This window comes from Dipodomys ordii, unplaced genomic scaffold (assembly GCF_000151885.1).
Source record: "Dipodomys ordii isolate 6190 unplaced genomic scaffold, Dord_2.0 Scaffold23, whole genome shotgun sequence".
NCBI classification, from domain to species: domain Eukaryota; kingdom Metazoa; phylum Chordata; class Mammalia; order Rodentia; family Heteromyidae; genus Dipodomys; species Dipodomys ordii.
This window is the reverse complement of record NW_012267239.1, coordinates 850049-865846: the sequence shown is the minus strand read 5'-3', so window position 1 is coordinate 865846 and position 15798 is coordinate 850049. Positions and strand designations below refer to the sequence as shown.

Below are 15798 nucleotides of genomic sequence, written 5' to 3'. Positions count from 1 at the left end.
TTTTGAACTTAGATCCTTATATCTGAGCCTTCTGAGTAGCTGGGATTATAAGTATGAGCCACTGGCACCTGGCTATATTTTATTTTATATATATATTACCAGTTCTGGGGCTTGAACTCTGGGCCTGGGCACTGTCTCTGAGCTCCTTTTTGCTCAAGGCTACCATTTTACCACTTGAGCCACAGTGCCATTTCCAGCTTTTCCTACCATTAATTGAAGATAAGAATCTCATGGGGCTTGGAATGTGGCTTAGTGGTAGAGTGCTTGCTTAGCATGCATGAAGCCCTGGGTTCCATTCTTCAGTACTACATAAACAGAAAAAGCCAGAAGTGGTGCTCAAGTGGTAGAGTGCTAGCCTTGAGCAAAAAGGAGCTCAGAACAGTACCCACGCCCTGAGTTCAACCCCCAGGGCTGGCAAAATCAAAAGCAAAAAACACGAATCTTATGGACTTTCCTGCCTGGGCTGGCTTTGAACAATGGTCCTCAGATCCTCAGATCTCAGCCTCCTGAATAGCTAGGATTGCAGATGAACAACCAGCACCCAGTTTATGTGGCTATATTTTATTTATTTGTTTGTTTATTTGTTTCTGGTTCCAGTCCTGGGTTTATAAGTCTGCGCCTAATGGCTGTCTCTAAGCTTTTTTTGTGTAAGGCTAATGTTGTACCAGTTGAGCCACGGATCCACTTCTGGATTTTTGGTAGTTTAATGGAGATAAGAGTCTCACAGGCTAGGCACCAGTGGCCCACACCTGTAATCCTAACTATTCAGGAGGCTGAGATCTGAGGATCACAGTTCAAAGCCAGCCTGGGCAAGAAAGTTCATGAAACTCTTTTTTTTGGGGGGGGTGGTCCGGTCGTGGGGCCTGAACTCTGGGCCTGGGCACTGTCCCTCAGCTCTTCAGCTCAAGGCTAGCGCTCTACCAGTTGAACCACAGCACCACTTCTGGCTTTTTTTCCCTTTCTTTTTACTTATGTGGTGCTGAGGAATCAAACCCAGGGCCTCATGCATGCAAGGCAAACGCTGTACCATTGAGCCACCTTCCTAGCCCCAAGTTCATGAAACTCTTTATCTCCACGACTGACGGGAGAGAGAGAGAGAGAGAGAGAGAGAGAGAGAGAGAGAGATAGAAAGAGAGAGAAAGAGAGAGAAAGAGAGAATGAGAATGTCTTACAGACTTTCCTGCCAGGAGAGAGAGAGAGAATGTCTTACAGACTTTCCTGCCAGGGCTGGCTTCAGACCACTATCCTCAAATTTCAGCCTCCTGAGTAGTTACGATTACAGAGTTTAGCCAATGGCACCTTGTTTTTATTTTATTTTTGAGAAGTAGTCTGTGCTAACTTTGTGTGGGCTAGCTTTAAACTTGTGGTCCTTCACCTCCCAAGTAGCTAGAATTGTAGAGTTGTGTCACCATGCTCAGCCTATTTCTATTTGTTATTTAACTTAACTCTGGAGTAGATATAAAATGGATAGATATAAAGCTGGGTGCTGGTGGCTCATGCCTGTAATCTACCTACTTGAAAGTTGAAATCTGAGGATTGTAGTTAGAAGACAGGAAGGTCTGTGAGACTCTTTATCTCCAATTAACCACCAAAAAGCTGGACATGGAGCTGTAGCTTAGGTGGTAGAGCAGTTGCCATAAGAAACATGCCCTGAGCTGGGAAGGTGGCTCAGTGGTAGAGCGCTTGCCTTGCATGCATGAAGCCCTAGGTTCGATTCCTCAGCACCACATAAGCAGAAAAAGCCAGAAGTAGTGCTGTGGCTTTAGTGGTAGGGCACTAACCTTGAGCTAAGAGCTGAGGGACAGTGCCCAGGCCCAGAATTCAAGCCCCACGACTGACAAAAAAAGAAACACGCCCCCCCCCAATAAAAAGAAACCCCAAAACCAAACTCCTAAGGGACAATGTCCAGGCCTTATGGTTATTATCACTATCACATTGAATGTATTATCTTAATGGACCCTTCCCTTTCAGTTTGGAAAGACCCCAATCTTGTCCCAGCTTTTTGTTCAGATTACATGCAGCATCTTAATCCTTTCCTTTCTTGAACTGGGAAATAGTTAAGAGTTAGGACTGTGAATAAGTAGAGGTGTCTCATCCCTATAAAGGGAGAGGAAAGAGTTGGTTTGGGAGAGAGAAGAAGAGTAGGAGGGGAGCCTCTAACTCCTGACTCTAGAGTCAGGTAGGCCCAAAGTGATATCAGCAGGTAAGGTATGGCTGACCTGATTTGCATGCTGTATGGTAACCTAGCATGGCAGTGTGTGGGAGGGATATCTGGATATACAGGAAGGAAAAAGCCAGCCCTTCTACTTCTGTGGGATGGTTCCAATGCTCAGTTGTTGGATTGCTCTTGTTGATGATGTCATCAACTACTGGATGCTAACACAGAGATCATTATCTGCCTTCCCAGAGGACCTATGCTGCACTAGGAAACCTTCCTTTTTTTTTTTGCACCGTCCTTCCTTTTATTACCCCAGCTTTACTTAGGCCAGGTCTGAGTCCCAAGAGTGCTGAGCTCACAAAGTCCTTTCATCTCACCTCTTACTGTCTTAGGATTCCTTGCTCCGGTTGAAAGACCATCAGCAATGTTTCGAGTGCTCTGATGTGGCTCTGAATGAGGCTGTCCAGCAGATGGTGAACTCCAGTGAGGCTACAACCAAGGAGGAGTGGGTGGCCACAGTGACCCAGCTACTTCTGGGCATTGAGCAGGCACTATCTGAGGATAGCACTGGCAGCATCCTAAAGGAATCATCCTCCACCACTGGCCTTGTTCGGCTTACTAACAATCTTATCCAGGTAACCCTTGGCTGCTTCTCTCCCTACCCTGACCCAGCAGGTGTGTTACTATGATGTCTCCTTTCTTCTGTAGATTTCTGGCTTTCATTGTGAGTTAGGCACACCAAAGGGGATGACTTGGCCTTTCTGGCTACAACTTTTAGGAATCTGAGTTGGTGGCTGTGTACAAGTTGCAAATATTTCTTGGGTTGGGTATTAGAAATGATTAGCATTCGACCCTACACGATTCTCCCAGACATCTCATCCAGAGATGAAGAAACAAGCTCAAACGGGAGGCCACTGTGTTGCTTTCAGTGATCCAGAAGCAGAGTTGTACTTTCCATCACCCAAATCATCCTGGTACTTAAAACTGAAATGTAGTCACAGCATTCTGTATCATCCAGGCAGGCTTTAAGTAGAGAACTTTTTTCTGAGCCATCTTCAACTTTCTCCTCAGCTCTGTTCAGATCATCAATAAATCCTGCCAAACCCATAATCTTCACTCCTCTAGCTATTGTTTCTTACCTGTGCCATGTTTATTTTGCCATAGTCTAGGCCACTGCTATCTCTTACACAAACCATGATAGCACATACTCTTTAGTCTTTCCTTCCTCTGTACCTTTCCCAGTCAGTACCCTGCCCCAAAAGCACCTTTCCTGAACAAATTTATAAAAGTCTGTATGGGGTTTGAAGCATGGCTCAGTTGGTAGAGCAACAGCCAATGAGCGAAAGCATCAGGTACTGAGTTGGAGTTTGGATCTCAGACAAACATTAAAAAAAAAAAAAGATATGTATCTTCCCTTGCTTAAAACTCCTCACATTCCCTCTGGGTGGTGTGCTGCCAAAGGAACCTGCTTCTTCCTTGGCTATAGCCATTATGGGCCACCCTCTAGGGCCTTTGCCTTTAATTATGTCTGTCTTCTGCTTTCACATGCTGCCCTCTCTAGATATTTGACACACCATAGCTATTCATTTAGTGTCCTGCTCTTAAATGCCCACCTTTGTCTGCCCTACCACTCTTCTGCAACTCCCTGTTGCCCTGTTTGCTCTCATTGTAGCAACCCTACAGACTCCTAGTGCTCACATAGCTTGTCTCTGGCTCTCTTTCCCTGGGTACTTTTCTAGAGGAAACTGCAAAGGCGCTTATTTCAGGAGGGCTGGTAGCAGAACTTGTCCTACTGTGACATATGTAGTGCCCTCCACCAGGTCATTGACTGCAGCATGGCTGTGCAGGAGGAGCCCAAGGAACCCCATGTTTCCTCAGTGCTGCCATGGATCATCCTGCACAGGATCATCTGGCAGGAGGAAGATACCTTTCACTCCCTGTGCCATCAGCAGCAGCTCCAGAACCCAGCAGAGGAAGGTATGTCGGCAGTAGGTTTGGTTGGGTGGGCTTTGATCTATGTGTCTTTGCCTCTGGCCTCTGCCCCAGGACTCTAGGATCTTAACCCAGGAACTATGAGGCTCAGTAGGACAAGATGTGAGACCACTTGGTGTTCCCCATCTATAGATGTCAGGAAACCAATAAAAACATAAACATAAAGCCAGGTGCGGGTGGCTCACCCCTGTATTCCTAGCTCCTCAGGAGGCTGAGATCTGAGGATCATGCTTCAAAACCAGTCCAGGTAGGAAAGTCCATGTGACTCTTACCTCCAGCAAACTACAGTACTCAGAAAAAGCTAGAAGTGGTATCGTAGTTCAAGTAATAAGTTCTAGACTTGACCAAAAACAACAACAAAAAAAAGCGCAGAAGCAGTTTCCAGGCCCTGAGAGTACAAAAATTTTTTTAAAAAATTAAAAAATAATATTTTTGGGTAAATTCAGTGAAGGAAAAACACTAGTTGACCTTGGGTATGCATAGCAGGATGGGCCTGACTAGTCTGGGACAAGTGTGGGCAGATAAGGATTTCCTGAGGGGTGCGCCCATGCACTCGTGCATGCTTGCGTGTGTGCATGTGTGTACGTGTGTGTGTGTGTGTGTGTACACACAGGGCTTAAACTCAGGACTTTATGTACTTGCTCTGCATTTTCACTCATTGCTGGTACTATATCACTTGAGCTTCTAGTTCTGGCTTTTAATTTTTTTATTAAATTTTTTTCATTGTTTTTATAAAGGTTATATATAATGGTATTACAGTTATCTAAGTCAGGTAAAGAGTACATTTCTTTTTGGATAACGTCACCCCTTCCCTAACTCTTTCCCAGTTTTTCCCTCCCTTCCTCCACTCACAAGTTATATAGTTAATTTTAAACATAGTGTCCACTGAGTATCATTGCTGCATTTTTTTTTACCCTTTGTCCCTCCATTTCTGTGTCTCTTCTTACAGTCCCAAAACATATAAATGAGCAAACAGAACAACAACAACAACAAAAACCCCAAAAACAGCAAAAAAGAAAAAAAAACCTCTTGTTTCCACTTCTTGGAGTTCATTTTGATAAATATTTTGTATGATCAGATGCACATAGGCATTGTGCCTTTCTGTTGCCCTCCGAAGAGTATCCTTTGATCTCACTGTGTGTGAATGCCTAGAGACCTGTATAATTTATTATTAGATCTAGCTTCTGCATATGAGAGAAAACATGCACCATTTATCTCTCTGAACTTGGCTTATTATATTTAACATGATTTGTTCTAGGTCCATCCATTTCCCTACAAATGACATAATATTCTTCCCAATGGCTATGTAATTCCATTGTATAGTTACCAGTTCTGATTTTAAAAAGAAAATTTGGAGATAAGAGTCTCAAGGATTTGTCTGCTTGAGCTAGCTCCAAGTCCTCAGATCTCAGACTCCTGAGTAGCTAGGCATGAGCCAGTAGTGTGCAGCTTATGGGAATGGTTTTTAACAAATGGCCAGAAAGTAAGCAAGGAAAGAGAAACACACAAATGTCTTTGATTTTGAAAAGTATGTCAAAGAAAGAAAAGATTCTGGTGACTGACAGAAAACGTGGCTCTATTTCCTGCTATCTATTATGAGGTGAATTGAAGGAAGATGTAAATTAAGTAGACCAAATTCTTGGCAGAATGTTATTATCTTTTCATTTGTGGAGAGCAGGTAGATGGAGAAGCCTCTCCATGTCATCCTGACCCTTAGCCAATGCTTCTGGGTTCTGCCATTGCCCTGTGACCAGACTGTTGAAGGAAGAAACTCAGAACTAAAACCTATTTTTAGCTGCGTGGTAAGGGCCCTGGTAAGGGCACTGTCATACTGAGCTCTTAGAAGCACGTATTGAAGCAGGATTTATATAGGCATCATACTTTTAGAAAGAAGGACAGGAAGAAGGATTGGGCAGAAAGAACTTGAACTGTGATGCAGGCCTGAAAAAGCCATGCTTTGCCTGGCACAGAGCAGTCTTTCCATGTAGGACTGAGGTTAGCTAGTTCTTTGTACTGTCATCCTGCTTAGTCTTGGATATGGTTCCCACAGGAAGTATGTGAGTCCTAAAGTTGTAGCAGATGCTGACGGAACTGACAGTTGGAGATAAGTCCTCTCCTCAAGGCGATTCTCAGAATGGAGAACAAAACCTAAATGGCTCTCTTCTGCAAAAACAGAGGTAGAATTTAAATTGTAGCTCTAAGGAACAGGCAATCTGGTCATATGTCGGAGAGTACCTCAGAAAATTCATTCATGGTATATTTGAACACTTAGAAAGTCTGCAGGAGCTGCGAGCAGAAAGTCTAGAGGCTCCAGGAGCTGATGGCTCATGTCTGAATCCTACTTACTCAGGAGGCTAAGATTTGAGGATCAGCCGGCTCATGGCTATAATCCTAGCTATTCGGGGGCAAAGATCTGAGCATCACAGTTCAAAGCCAGCCCAGGCAGGAAAATCTGTGAGACTCTTATCTGGCACTGTGGCTCACTGTGGTAGAGTACTAGCCTTGAGCTGAAGAGCTCAGGAACAGTGCCTGGCCCAGAATTCAAGCCCAGTGACTGACAAAAAAAGATTTGACAATTAAGGTTTGAATCCAACCCTGGCAGCAAAGTCTATGAGACTCTTATGTCCATTAACCATCAAAAAACTGGAAGTGGAGCTGTGGCAAGTGGTAGAGCACTAATCTTGAGTGAAAAAGCTCAGCGACAGCATATAGGCCCCAGAACTGGCACATACAAAAAAAAAATTTATAAAGGATGAAGTCAATAAACCAAACATGAATCAGGATGGGAAAGGCGTGGGGATGACAGGTGTATATCACTACAGTGAGCTGCTTCTGCCAATCTCATGGATTTTTCTGCCCCAACTGGCTTGAAAACACAATTTATCTGATCTCAATGTCTCACATAGTTTGGGATGACAGGCATGTACTATCTCACCCAGCTGTTTGTTGAACTTTTTCCCCATGCTTGCCTCAAGCCACAATTTCTAGTTTCAGCCTTGCAAGTAGCTAGGATAACAGGTGTGAGCCACTGGTGCCCTGCTCACATTGCTTTTTTGATATGCATGTATTATTTCAATAAAACCAATTAACTTCTTTCTTATTCAAAATAGATTAGAGGAAAGGAAGAAAATCAGTGACCACAGTGGTAAAGACAGAAACTCCCTAAAGACGAGACCGTGCAGTTCTTCAGGTGCATGTGTTCTTGCTAACTCATTGTTGTTCTGAATTTTCTCCAGGGATATCAGAAACTCCCATGCTCCCATCTTCTCTCATGCTGCTCAACACAGCCCATGAGTATTTGGGTAGGAGGTCCTGGTGCTGCAATTCAGATGGGGCCCTGCTGAGGTTCTATGTAAGTAATCCCCTTGGGCCATGAGCTGCCAGTTCAGGGCTGGGGCTGGTGAGGAGGGGATACCTTTGTCTTGTTTTGTCACCCCTCCACCAGGGGGCCCCCATTGTGCTGTTTTGACTTTACTGCATATATGTGGCTACTGAAACTTAACAGAAATCTCCACTTGGTTCCTGTTAATTTTCTGGTTTTGTGGCAAAATACTTGAGTTCAACTTAAAGGAGGAAAGGTTTATTTTAGCTCATAATTGTAGAGATTTCAGTCCAGGGTCACTCGAACACATCATCCTTGGGCCTGTGGCAACACCATAGAGCATATAGTACAGGGAGCCTCTTTACCTCATGATGTTGGGAAAGCAAAGAGAAAGACAGAAAGGAACAGAGGTCTCAATATCCTCTTCAAGAGCTTACCTCCAGTAACTGGCTTAACTTTCTTTTCTAGACCCCTCCCTCCTAAAGGTTACATTACCTCCCATTATCTCCAGAGGCTGGAAATCCAGAGCCTTTAACACATGGGCCTTTGCAGCTCTTTCAAGATTGACACTATAGAAGTTTGCATCTGGGCATGGTAGTGCATTCTTAGCATCTCAGTATATGGGAGGCTTAAGAAGGAGAATCATGAATTCCAGGTCAGCCTTGACTGCACAGTAAGATAACTGTCTCAAAATAAAGCAAAATAAACTAAGAAAATAAAAGGGAAAAAAAGTGATCAGTATTTACTTAGCAAATGAATAGCTAAATAAATGAGTGAAGAAGTTACCTGAGCCTAAAATATCTTCTAGTGGCTTGAGGGTGACTGGCTAGGTGTGCTGGGAAGAAGGTAGTTGCAAGTCCAGCAGGAACTACTGCCAGAGCTGCCCAGAGTAAGACTATTGAGATAAGAAATTTTTCCTGGAAACAAGTCTTTGGAATCCAGTCATGCAGGGGCCCTAAACATCACCTCCTCAGGTTAAAAGAGTTGATACAGAGATGGTCTCCAGGGGTCCTGCTCTGACAGAACGAGGCTGTGACAGCTGGCCCTCTCCTTAGGCATCTCTTTCTGCCTCCTGTAGGTTCGAGTTCTCCAAAAGGAGCTTGCTGCATCTGCCTCTGAAGATACTCACCCCTACAAGGAGGAGCTGGAGACAGCCTTGGAGCAGTGCTTCTACTGCTTGTACAGCTTCCCCAGCAAGAAGAGCAAGGCCAGGTACCTAGAGGAACACTCAGCCCAGCAGGTGAGGGTGACACACAGGCCTGAGAGGAGATAACTATAAGGAGGACTGGAGTTCCAGAAAAGCAGGATCTCTTTGAAGGACATCAGATGAGTCACAGCTCCACAGTCCCAGTATAGGTTGTACCAGGATAAAGCAAGTAGATGGTCTGATGACATCTGACTAAAGGGCAGGAGTTGTCCTTGCAAAGGTGTATCTTCATAATATTCTAATGATTAAAAATTTCAGCCCAACAATTATCCATAGATTTATTTAGTCAATTTGTTTGATATGCATGATTCCTTTTGAGAATTTTTTTATGGGAGGGGGTAGTATTGGGGTTTGAACTGAGGACCTTGCTCAATAGCTAGTCTGGCACAGAGCTCTGCACTTCCAGCCCTATTTTTTTTTTTTTTTGTCAGTCATGGGGCTTGAACTCTGGGCCTGGACACTGTTCCTCAGCTCTTCAGCTCAAGGCAAGCGCTCTGCCACTTGAGCCAAGTACCACTTCTGGTTTTCTGGTGGTTAATTGGAAATGAGAGTCTCACAGACTTTTCTGCCCAGGCTGGCTTTGGACCACGATCCTCAGATCTCAGCCTTCTGAGTAGCTAAGATTACAGGCATGAGCCACAGGTGCCCGGCCAGCCCTATTTTTTAATCAGTTATTTTTAGGATAGAGTCTCTCTTCCTACCTGCACATGTGCCTGAACCATAGTTCATACTTTGGGCTTCTCATTGTAGCTGGGACCACAGGTATGAACCACCATCTTCAGCTTCCCTTTTATAGAGATGGAGTTTCTTAGACTTTCTGGGCTGTCGTGGCACAACATCCCTCCTGATCTCAACTTCCCACATAGCTTGAGATGACAGTTGTATGTCACTATGCCCAGCTTTGAGTTGAGAAGAGGTCTCACAGTTTTCTGCCCAGGCTGGCCTGAAACTGAAATCCTCCTATTGTCAGCCTCCCAAGTAGCTAGGATTACAGATGTGAGCCATTGGCACCTGGCTACTACCTCTTTTTTAAGTTTGGTTTCTCAGGACACTATATTATCTCATAGCTCCTCAATACAGTTAGCTGTTCTCCCATCTTAGGGAGTCTAGCACCTAAAAGGTAAGCCCCTGAGGACAGGGACTCCATTCTTACCCTCCATTCTGGCACCTGTCTAGAATTATCTTGGCCTAGAGCCAATACTCAGTTAATATTTAGGTGGACAGCTGAAGTATGAAGAGGTTACTGGCCAGCTCAACATCTCCATTCAGGATTGAGCCTCCTTGTCTGCTAAACCACGTGGTCTTTCAGAGGCACGAGCACAGTTTCCAAAGTGTGTGTGTGTGTGTTTTAAAGACACTTGGATTGATTGATTACATTGTGCATGAAGGTTTTTTTTTTTTTTTTTTTGGTTGGTCATGGGGCTTGAACTCTGGGCCTGGGCACTGTCCCTCAGCTCTTCAGCTCAAGGTGAGCTCTCTACCACTTGAGCCACAGTGCCATTTCCAGCTTTTTCTGTTTATGTGGTGCTGAGGAATTGAACCCAGAGCCTCATTCATATGAGGTAAGCACTCTACCACTGAGCCAACCTTCCCAACCCCTGGCATGAAGATTTTAAGAAGTGTAAATGTTTTAGGCTCTCCAATATATTGTAACTTCATTTACATTTGGCATAGTATGCATCTATAAAGGAACTTTTTCTTCTTTTCTGTACCTTAAGCAAATTATGAGTCTGCCTTCTGTCTTTTTTTCAAGGTGGATCTTATATGGGAAGATGCCCTGTTTATGTTTGAGTACTTTAAGCCCAAGACCCTTCCTGAATTTGACAGCTACAAGACCAGCACCGTATCTGCTGACTTGGCCAACCTCCTAAAGAGAATCGCTACCATTGTGCCTCGCACAGAGAAGCCAACACTGAGTCTGGACAAAGTGTCCGCCTATATTGAGGGGACCTCAACTGAGGTGGGCCTCAGTAGACATGAAGATGTGGGGGTAATGAGGATGTTCACATCCCTTATCTGTGGGACTTCTGTACATATACCCTGGCTTCTTTTTTGCTCTGTACTAGATGCTGGGGCCAAGAAAAGCTGGGAGGTCTGTTATGATCAAACAGTTCTGAATTTGTAGGTCATACCTCAGTCCTTGGCTTTGTTTCTTCTCATTCTTATTCTCTTACATCCTAGGTTCCCTGCCTCCCAGAAGGGGCAGACCCCTCTCCTCCAGTGGTGAATGAGCTTTACTACCTCTTGGCTGATTATCATTTCAAAAACAAGGAACAGTCTAAGGCCATTAAGTTCTACATGCATGACATCTGTATTTGCCCCAACAGGTGGGTAATGTGGTGGTGGAACTGGACTGGTTGCTTGGAGTGCTGGGGTGTTTCTAGTTTGGAGTTTCCCTGCCTATAGCAAGGAGACCAGGGAAAAAGAATGAGGAGGTGGTTTAGCATTGAATTGTTATTAGAACGGCAGATTCTCTATAAAAAGAAGAGTGAAGGAGAAAACTTTTTCTCCCTCAAAGACCCTGGGAGGGGCATTGGAGTAGAGGAGGTACATGGTGCTCTTCTGGGTCCTTATGTACAGGTTAAGTAGGTGCTGCCCCACCCCATCTTGTGGTTTTGTGCTGGCTCTTTTCCTGGTTTCAGCCCTAGGATGGCTGATGTACTCTTGGTGCTTCTATTGCATGCCTTTAAATTATGGTTGCTTTCTTGGGGTAGGAGAAGTAATAGACAAACTCAGGCCAGAAGTTCTTTTCTATTGTTGTGATACAGTATATTGTTGGCCCCCAGGGTAGTCACAGTGGTATGTGTAGGAAAGCCTCATGTGCATGAGGCTCATGCTTTTTTCTCCATGGAAACTTATTCAGCTTTCTCTTAAAATATATTTGGATTGAGCATCCTGAAGAGTCCTATTAAATTCATGAAGTCTAGTACACTTGGTTAAGAGGAAATGTCTTCTCGTGGCTGCCTTGGACAAAGGTCAGAATGAAGCCATCTTCTGTGGCTGACCTGACTCTTGAGTATAGCATTAAGGGTAGCCTTTCTGGAAATACTGAGGAACTAACACATGATGGCTACCTTGAAACATGGATGACTTGGAAACAGCATTCTTACTCAGGAAGAACCAGAGAATTCACCTTTTTAGGATCTACCTGACCATAGGGAGAAGGAATTAGATCTGAGTGCAGAAGCCAGTTTGTAGGACTCCCAAAGCTTGTGGGAAACAGCCCTCATAAACCCTTTTTGCTTAGCCTATCATTTTCTTTAGGCAAAGAGCCATGTACTTAGAGGCCTGCCTGTCCTCTGGGATCACTGTGCTCCATTGTAATGGTACAATCTTGCACTCAGTCTGGCTGAGCATTCATTGTGTGACACACACTTGGAGGGGTCACCTCTGCCCTGTTGCTTTCTCATCTGAAAAGTTAGGGTGATGAAACTCAACATCTATGAAGTGGCAGGTACCTGGTGTGGCTCTTTTCACCTGACAGCCCTTTAGTTAATGAAATAGAGTCACAAAAACTCAACTTTGCCTTCTTTTTTTTTTTTTTTTTTGGTTGGTCATGGAGCTTGAACTCAGGATCTAGGTGCTGTTCCTGAGCTTTTTAAAGCTGAAGGCTAGAGCTCTGCCACTTTGAGCCACAATGCCACTTCCAGTTTCCTGGTGGTTAATTTGGAGATAAGAGTCTCATGGACTTACCTTCCTGGGCTGACTGTGAACTATGATCCTTAGATCCTTAGACCCTTGAGTATCTACAATTACAGGCATGAGCCACCAGTGCCTGGCTTCAACTTTGCCTTCTTCCAACCAGTTGTTTGGAGGGTATCTGTTAGCAAAATGAGCTCCCTTCCCATAGCTTAGTCCACTCCTTTCCCTTCTCCACAGCTTAGCATGCTCCCTTCCTAGGTAACACCAGGCCCAGGTAGTAAAGGCAGTAAATAATCCAACCCCCTTTACCTTGGGATGGCACTTCTCTGGAACAGCTATCACCATATAAGGCAACAAGAGCACCTTAGAGTGACTTTCTGGTTCGGGGAGCTGCAGGACCCCTTCTCTACTATTTGAATAGCAGCCATAAATCCTAGTCCGTCATGATGAAGCCCCTGGCCTACACACCCACGCCCGGGTCTCCACCTCCTAGCCCCTTCTAGCCTCTCCTAAACCTCCTAGGTTATATAAGTCACCTCAGACAGTAGCCGGTGCTTCTACTTCTCCCTTATGAGAGGGAGTCTTGCCGGCCTCCTTTCCTGGCAATAAACCTTCCTTTGTTCTCTGGATGTTTTGCGTGGTTTCTCTGGCAAAGTCTAATAATCTTTCAGTATCAGCCTGTCAGATCTAGCCCACTGAACAGTTGTGCTACAGAGAAGGAATTTCCTATGAGGACTGGCCCCAGGACCAAGGAGGGACTTGTTTGGCTTGGTCCTGAGCCCCAGCCATTGGCCTCTTTTATTCTCGCCCTCACAGGCTGATGCCAGGGGAGCTTTTGGGCTTTGTCTGTCTTCTCAGCTAGCCTGTTGGGTAGCTGAAAAACTACCCAACTGTCTGGGGAGCAGACAGCTGGGTGGACAGTAAGTCTTGATTGCAGTGTTAGAAGTTCCTACAGGGAACAATCCAAGACCATATTGACTATTCCTGCTTTGCTGAGCAGGAATGGTCCAGGCACGTGCATGCACCTATACTATTTCATGCCTAAATAGGGTCAGGCCAGGGGGCTGGATCATAGGATACTCCCAGTCCCAGGCATTGGACTGACAGGTTCAGTAACCTATCTGTCAAGTGCCCGCCCCTCTCTCCAGGGATCCAGGGGGTTAGGCATCACCTTCGCTCACCATGAAGACAAGATGCCAGACTTTAAATGGACCAGCATAACGTTTTCCCCGAGAAAAGATAGGCCTCAGTCTTCCATATAGGGTATGCTTGGAGGTGATTCAAGCCATTTAGGGAGTTAATCAATGTATTCTACATTCTCTTTATGCAGAGCTTTCCTAAGCTATGACATCTGCATTTCTCTGAAGCAGAGCTCTTCTAGCTTACCCCATTGAGCCAGACATCTGCACTTCAGAGGATGGCTTGTCTTACCTCTAGGCCTTGGAGCTGGGTGTACAGCCCCCCATCTCCTGCCTAGGCACCGGGATGGCTGCAAGGAATTGTTTTGACTCAGCCTCCTTACTTCACTGAGAAAATTCCAGACTCTGCAACAGAAATTATCTTGGTCTTGATGTTTCTGTGACTGTCATTTTTTTCACAGAGGTTGTTTGTTCCCAAGGTCAGTTTCTTTAGGTGATCTCAGAATGATAGAGGCTTAACCATCTTGTAGTCCTTTCACTTTTGTTTTATTGCTGGGAGCTGAACTAGAAAGGTCAGGGTCTACTCAAGGTCCCAGAGAGAGACAGAGAGAAGCTAAGTAGATGGCGCGCAGAGCTCTCTGTTGTCTCTGTTCTTGCTTGATGAATGTGTTGATGGAAAGCTCTACCCTCACTGAAAGGAGAGAAGATGACACCTGCTGACACTCCCTATCACCTTAGCTGGACCCTTATTGATTATGATGCAGAATTAGGGACTGCTTTGTGAGTGACACCTCAGTCTAGGGAGAAAAGTCTAAGAGCCATTTGTTAGAAAGCCAGTGAACGCTTGTGGGATGCTAAGGGACTCACAAAGAAACTCATTTTGTCTCTTAATACCCACATCTCTTCTCTTAAGGTGGATCTTCTTAGCTATATGTCATGGCCAGTCTAGTTCACAGCCCTGGCTATACTGAGTGGCTAAGCTAGGCTGTGAGCCCTAGTGTGGGAGTAGAATTTCCATAGTGTCTCTTTGCCCAGCAGGCTGCTGTGTCTGCTATGCCATGGGGGCAAAGGTATTTTTATCTGGCCCTTTTGTCATCACCCCAGATTCGATTCTTGGGCAGGCATGGCTCTGGCCCGAGCCAGCCGCATTCAGGACAAGCTGAACTCCAATGAATTGAAGAGTGACGGACCCATCTGGAAACATGCCACGCCTGTCCTGAACTGTTTCCGGCGGGCCCTGGAGATTGACAGCTCAAACCTGTCCCTGTGGATTGAGTATGGCACCATGTCCTACGCTTTGCACTCATTCGCTTCACGCCAGCTGAAGCAGTGGAGAGCTGAGCTGCCCCCTGAGCTTGTGCAGCAGGTGAGAAAAGAGATACTGCAGAGGTCTTGGCTACTTTCTGTCGAGCCAAGGACAGGCCAGCAAAATTCTGTTTTTAGTCCTTGTTTTGACCTCTATACTGGGAGCTTCCCTAGGAGACCTAAGCTGTGCCACAGTCAATAACTGTGTTGGGCATTGGACACTCAGTCCACTTAAGACAGATTTAAGGACTGGCTATTGTAACCTGACTGGTTAACCAGTCAAGTGGTAAGAGAGAGGTATTGTCCACTTGACACAGGTATCCCTTTAAAGAAACTACTCTTTGAGGGGGGACAAAAAAAAAAACCTACTCTTTGGGTCCTTGTATAATTCTTGATCTTGTGTTGAGATTTTCAGTGTCTGTTGCTGGGACGGGAGGTGAGGGTGGGGGGAGGGGAGATGGGGGAGGGGGGAGGAGGGTGGCTAATGTGGGATACTGGATCTGCTCACTAGGAATACCTTTGGCTCTTTGAGATGGAAGTGAAGAAACTGTACTGATATATCTTGTTTTTTGTTTTGTTTTGTATATGCACGTGCACATGCACACGTGCGCGCGCGTGTGCACGCTCGTGTGTGTGTGTGTGTGTGTGTGTGTGTGTGTGTGTGTGTGTATACTGGTTCTTGAACTCAGGCCCTAGGCACTGTCCCTTAGCTTTTCTGCTCAAGGATGGCATTCTACCACTTGCCACAGCTCTGTTCTTGAAGTGAATCTTCTTAGCTATATGTCTTTTTTTTTAATTATTTTTTTTTGTTGTAAAGGTGATGTACAGAAGGGTCACAGTTACATAAGTAATGAGTACATTTCTTGCTGAATATTGTTACCCCCCTCCCTCATCTTTCTCCCAATCCCCCCTGCCTCGCCCAGGTTGTAGAGCTAATTTCCAACTTAGCATTTTGTGAGTATTGCTGTTGCATTGGTTCACCCTTTGTCCTTTGTTTCACCATTTTGTTATTCCCTTTCCCTTCCCCAAATCA

At 45.1% G+C, this 15798-nt stretch overlaps 1 protein-coding gene across 1 annotated transcript in view; it reads left to right on the top strand.

Annotated features, from left to right (window-relative positions):
• Cabin1 (calcineurin binding protein 1) overlaps positions 1 to 15798 on the top strand; it is a 147402-nt gene that overhangs the window by 44217 nt on the left and 87387 nt on the right. Inside the window, exons 17-23 of the mRNA XM_013014489.1 lie at positions 2551 to 2793; positions 3979 to 4135; positions 7387 to 7502; positions 8551 to 8712; positions 10433 to 10639; positions 10861 to 11006; positions 14565 to 14826. Coding sequence (XP_012869943.1) covers positions 2551 to 2793; positions 3979 to 4135; positions 7387 to 7502; positions 8551 to 8712; positions 10433 to 10639; positions 10861 to 11006; positions 14565 to 14826 — 1293 coding nt within the window. The remainder of the gene's footprint in view (positions 1 to 2550; positions 2794 to 3978; positions 4136 to 7386; positions 7503 to 8550; positions 8713 to 10432; positions 10640 to 10860; positions 11007 to 14564; positions 14827 to 15798) is intronic.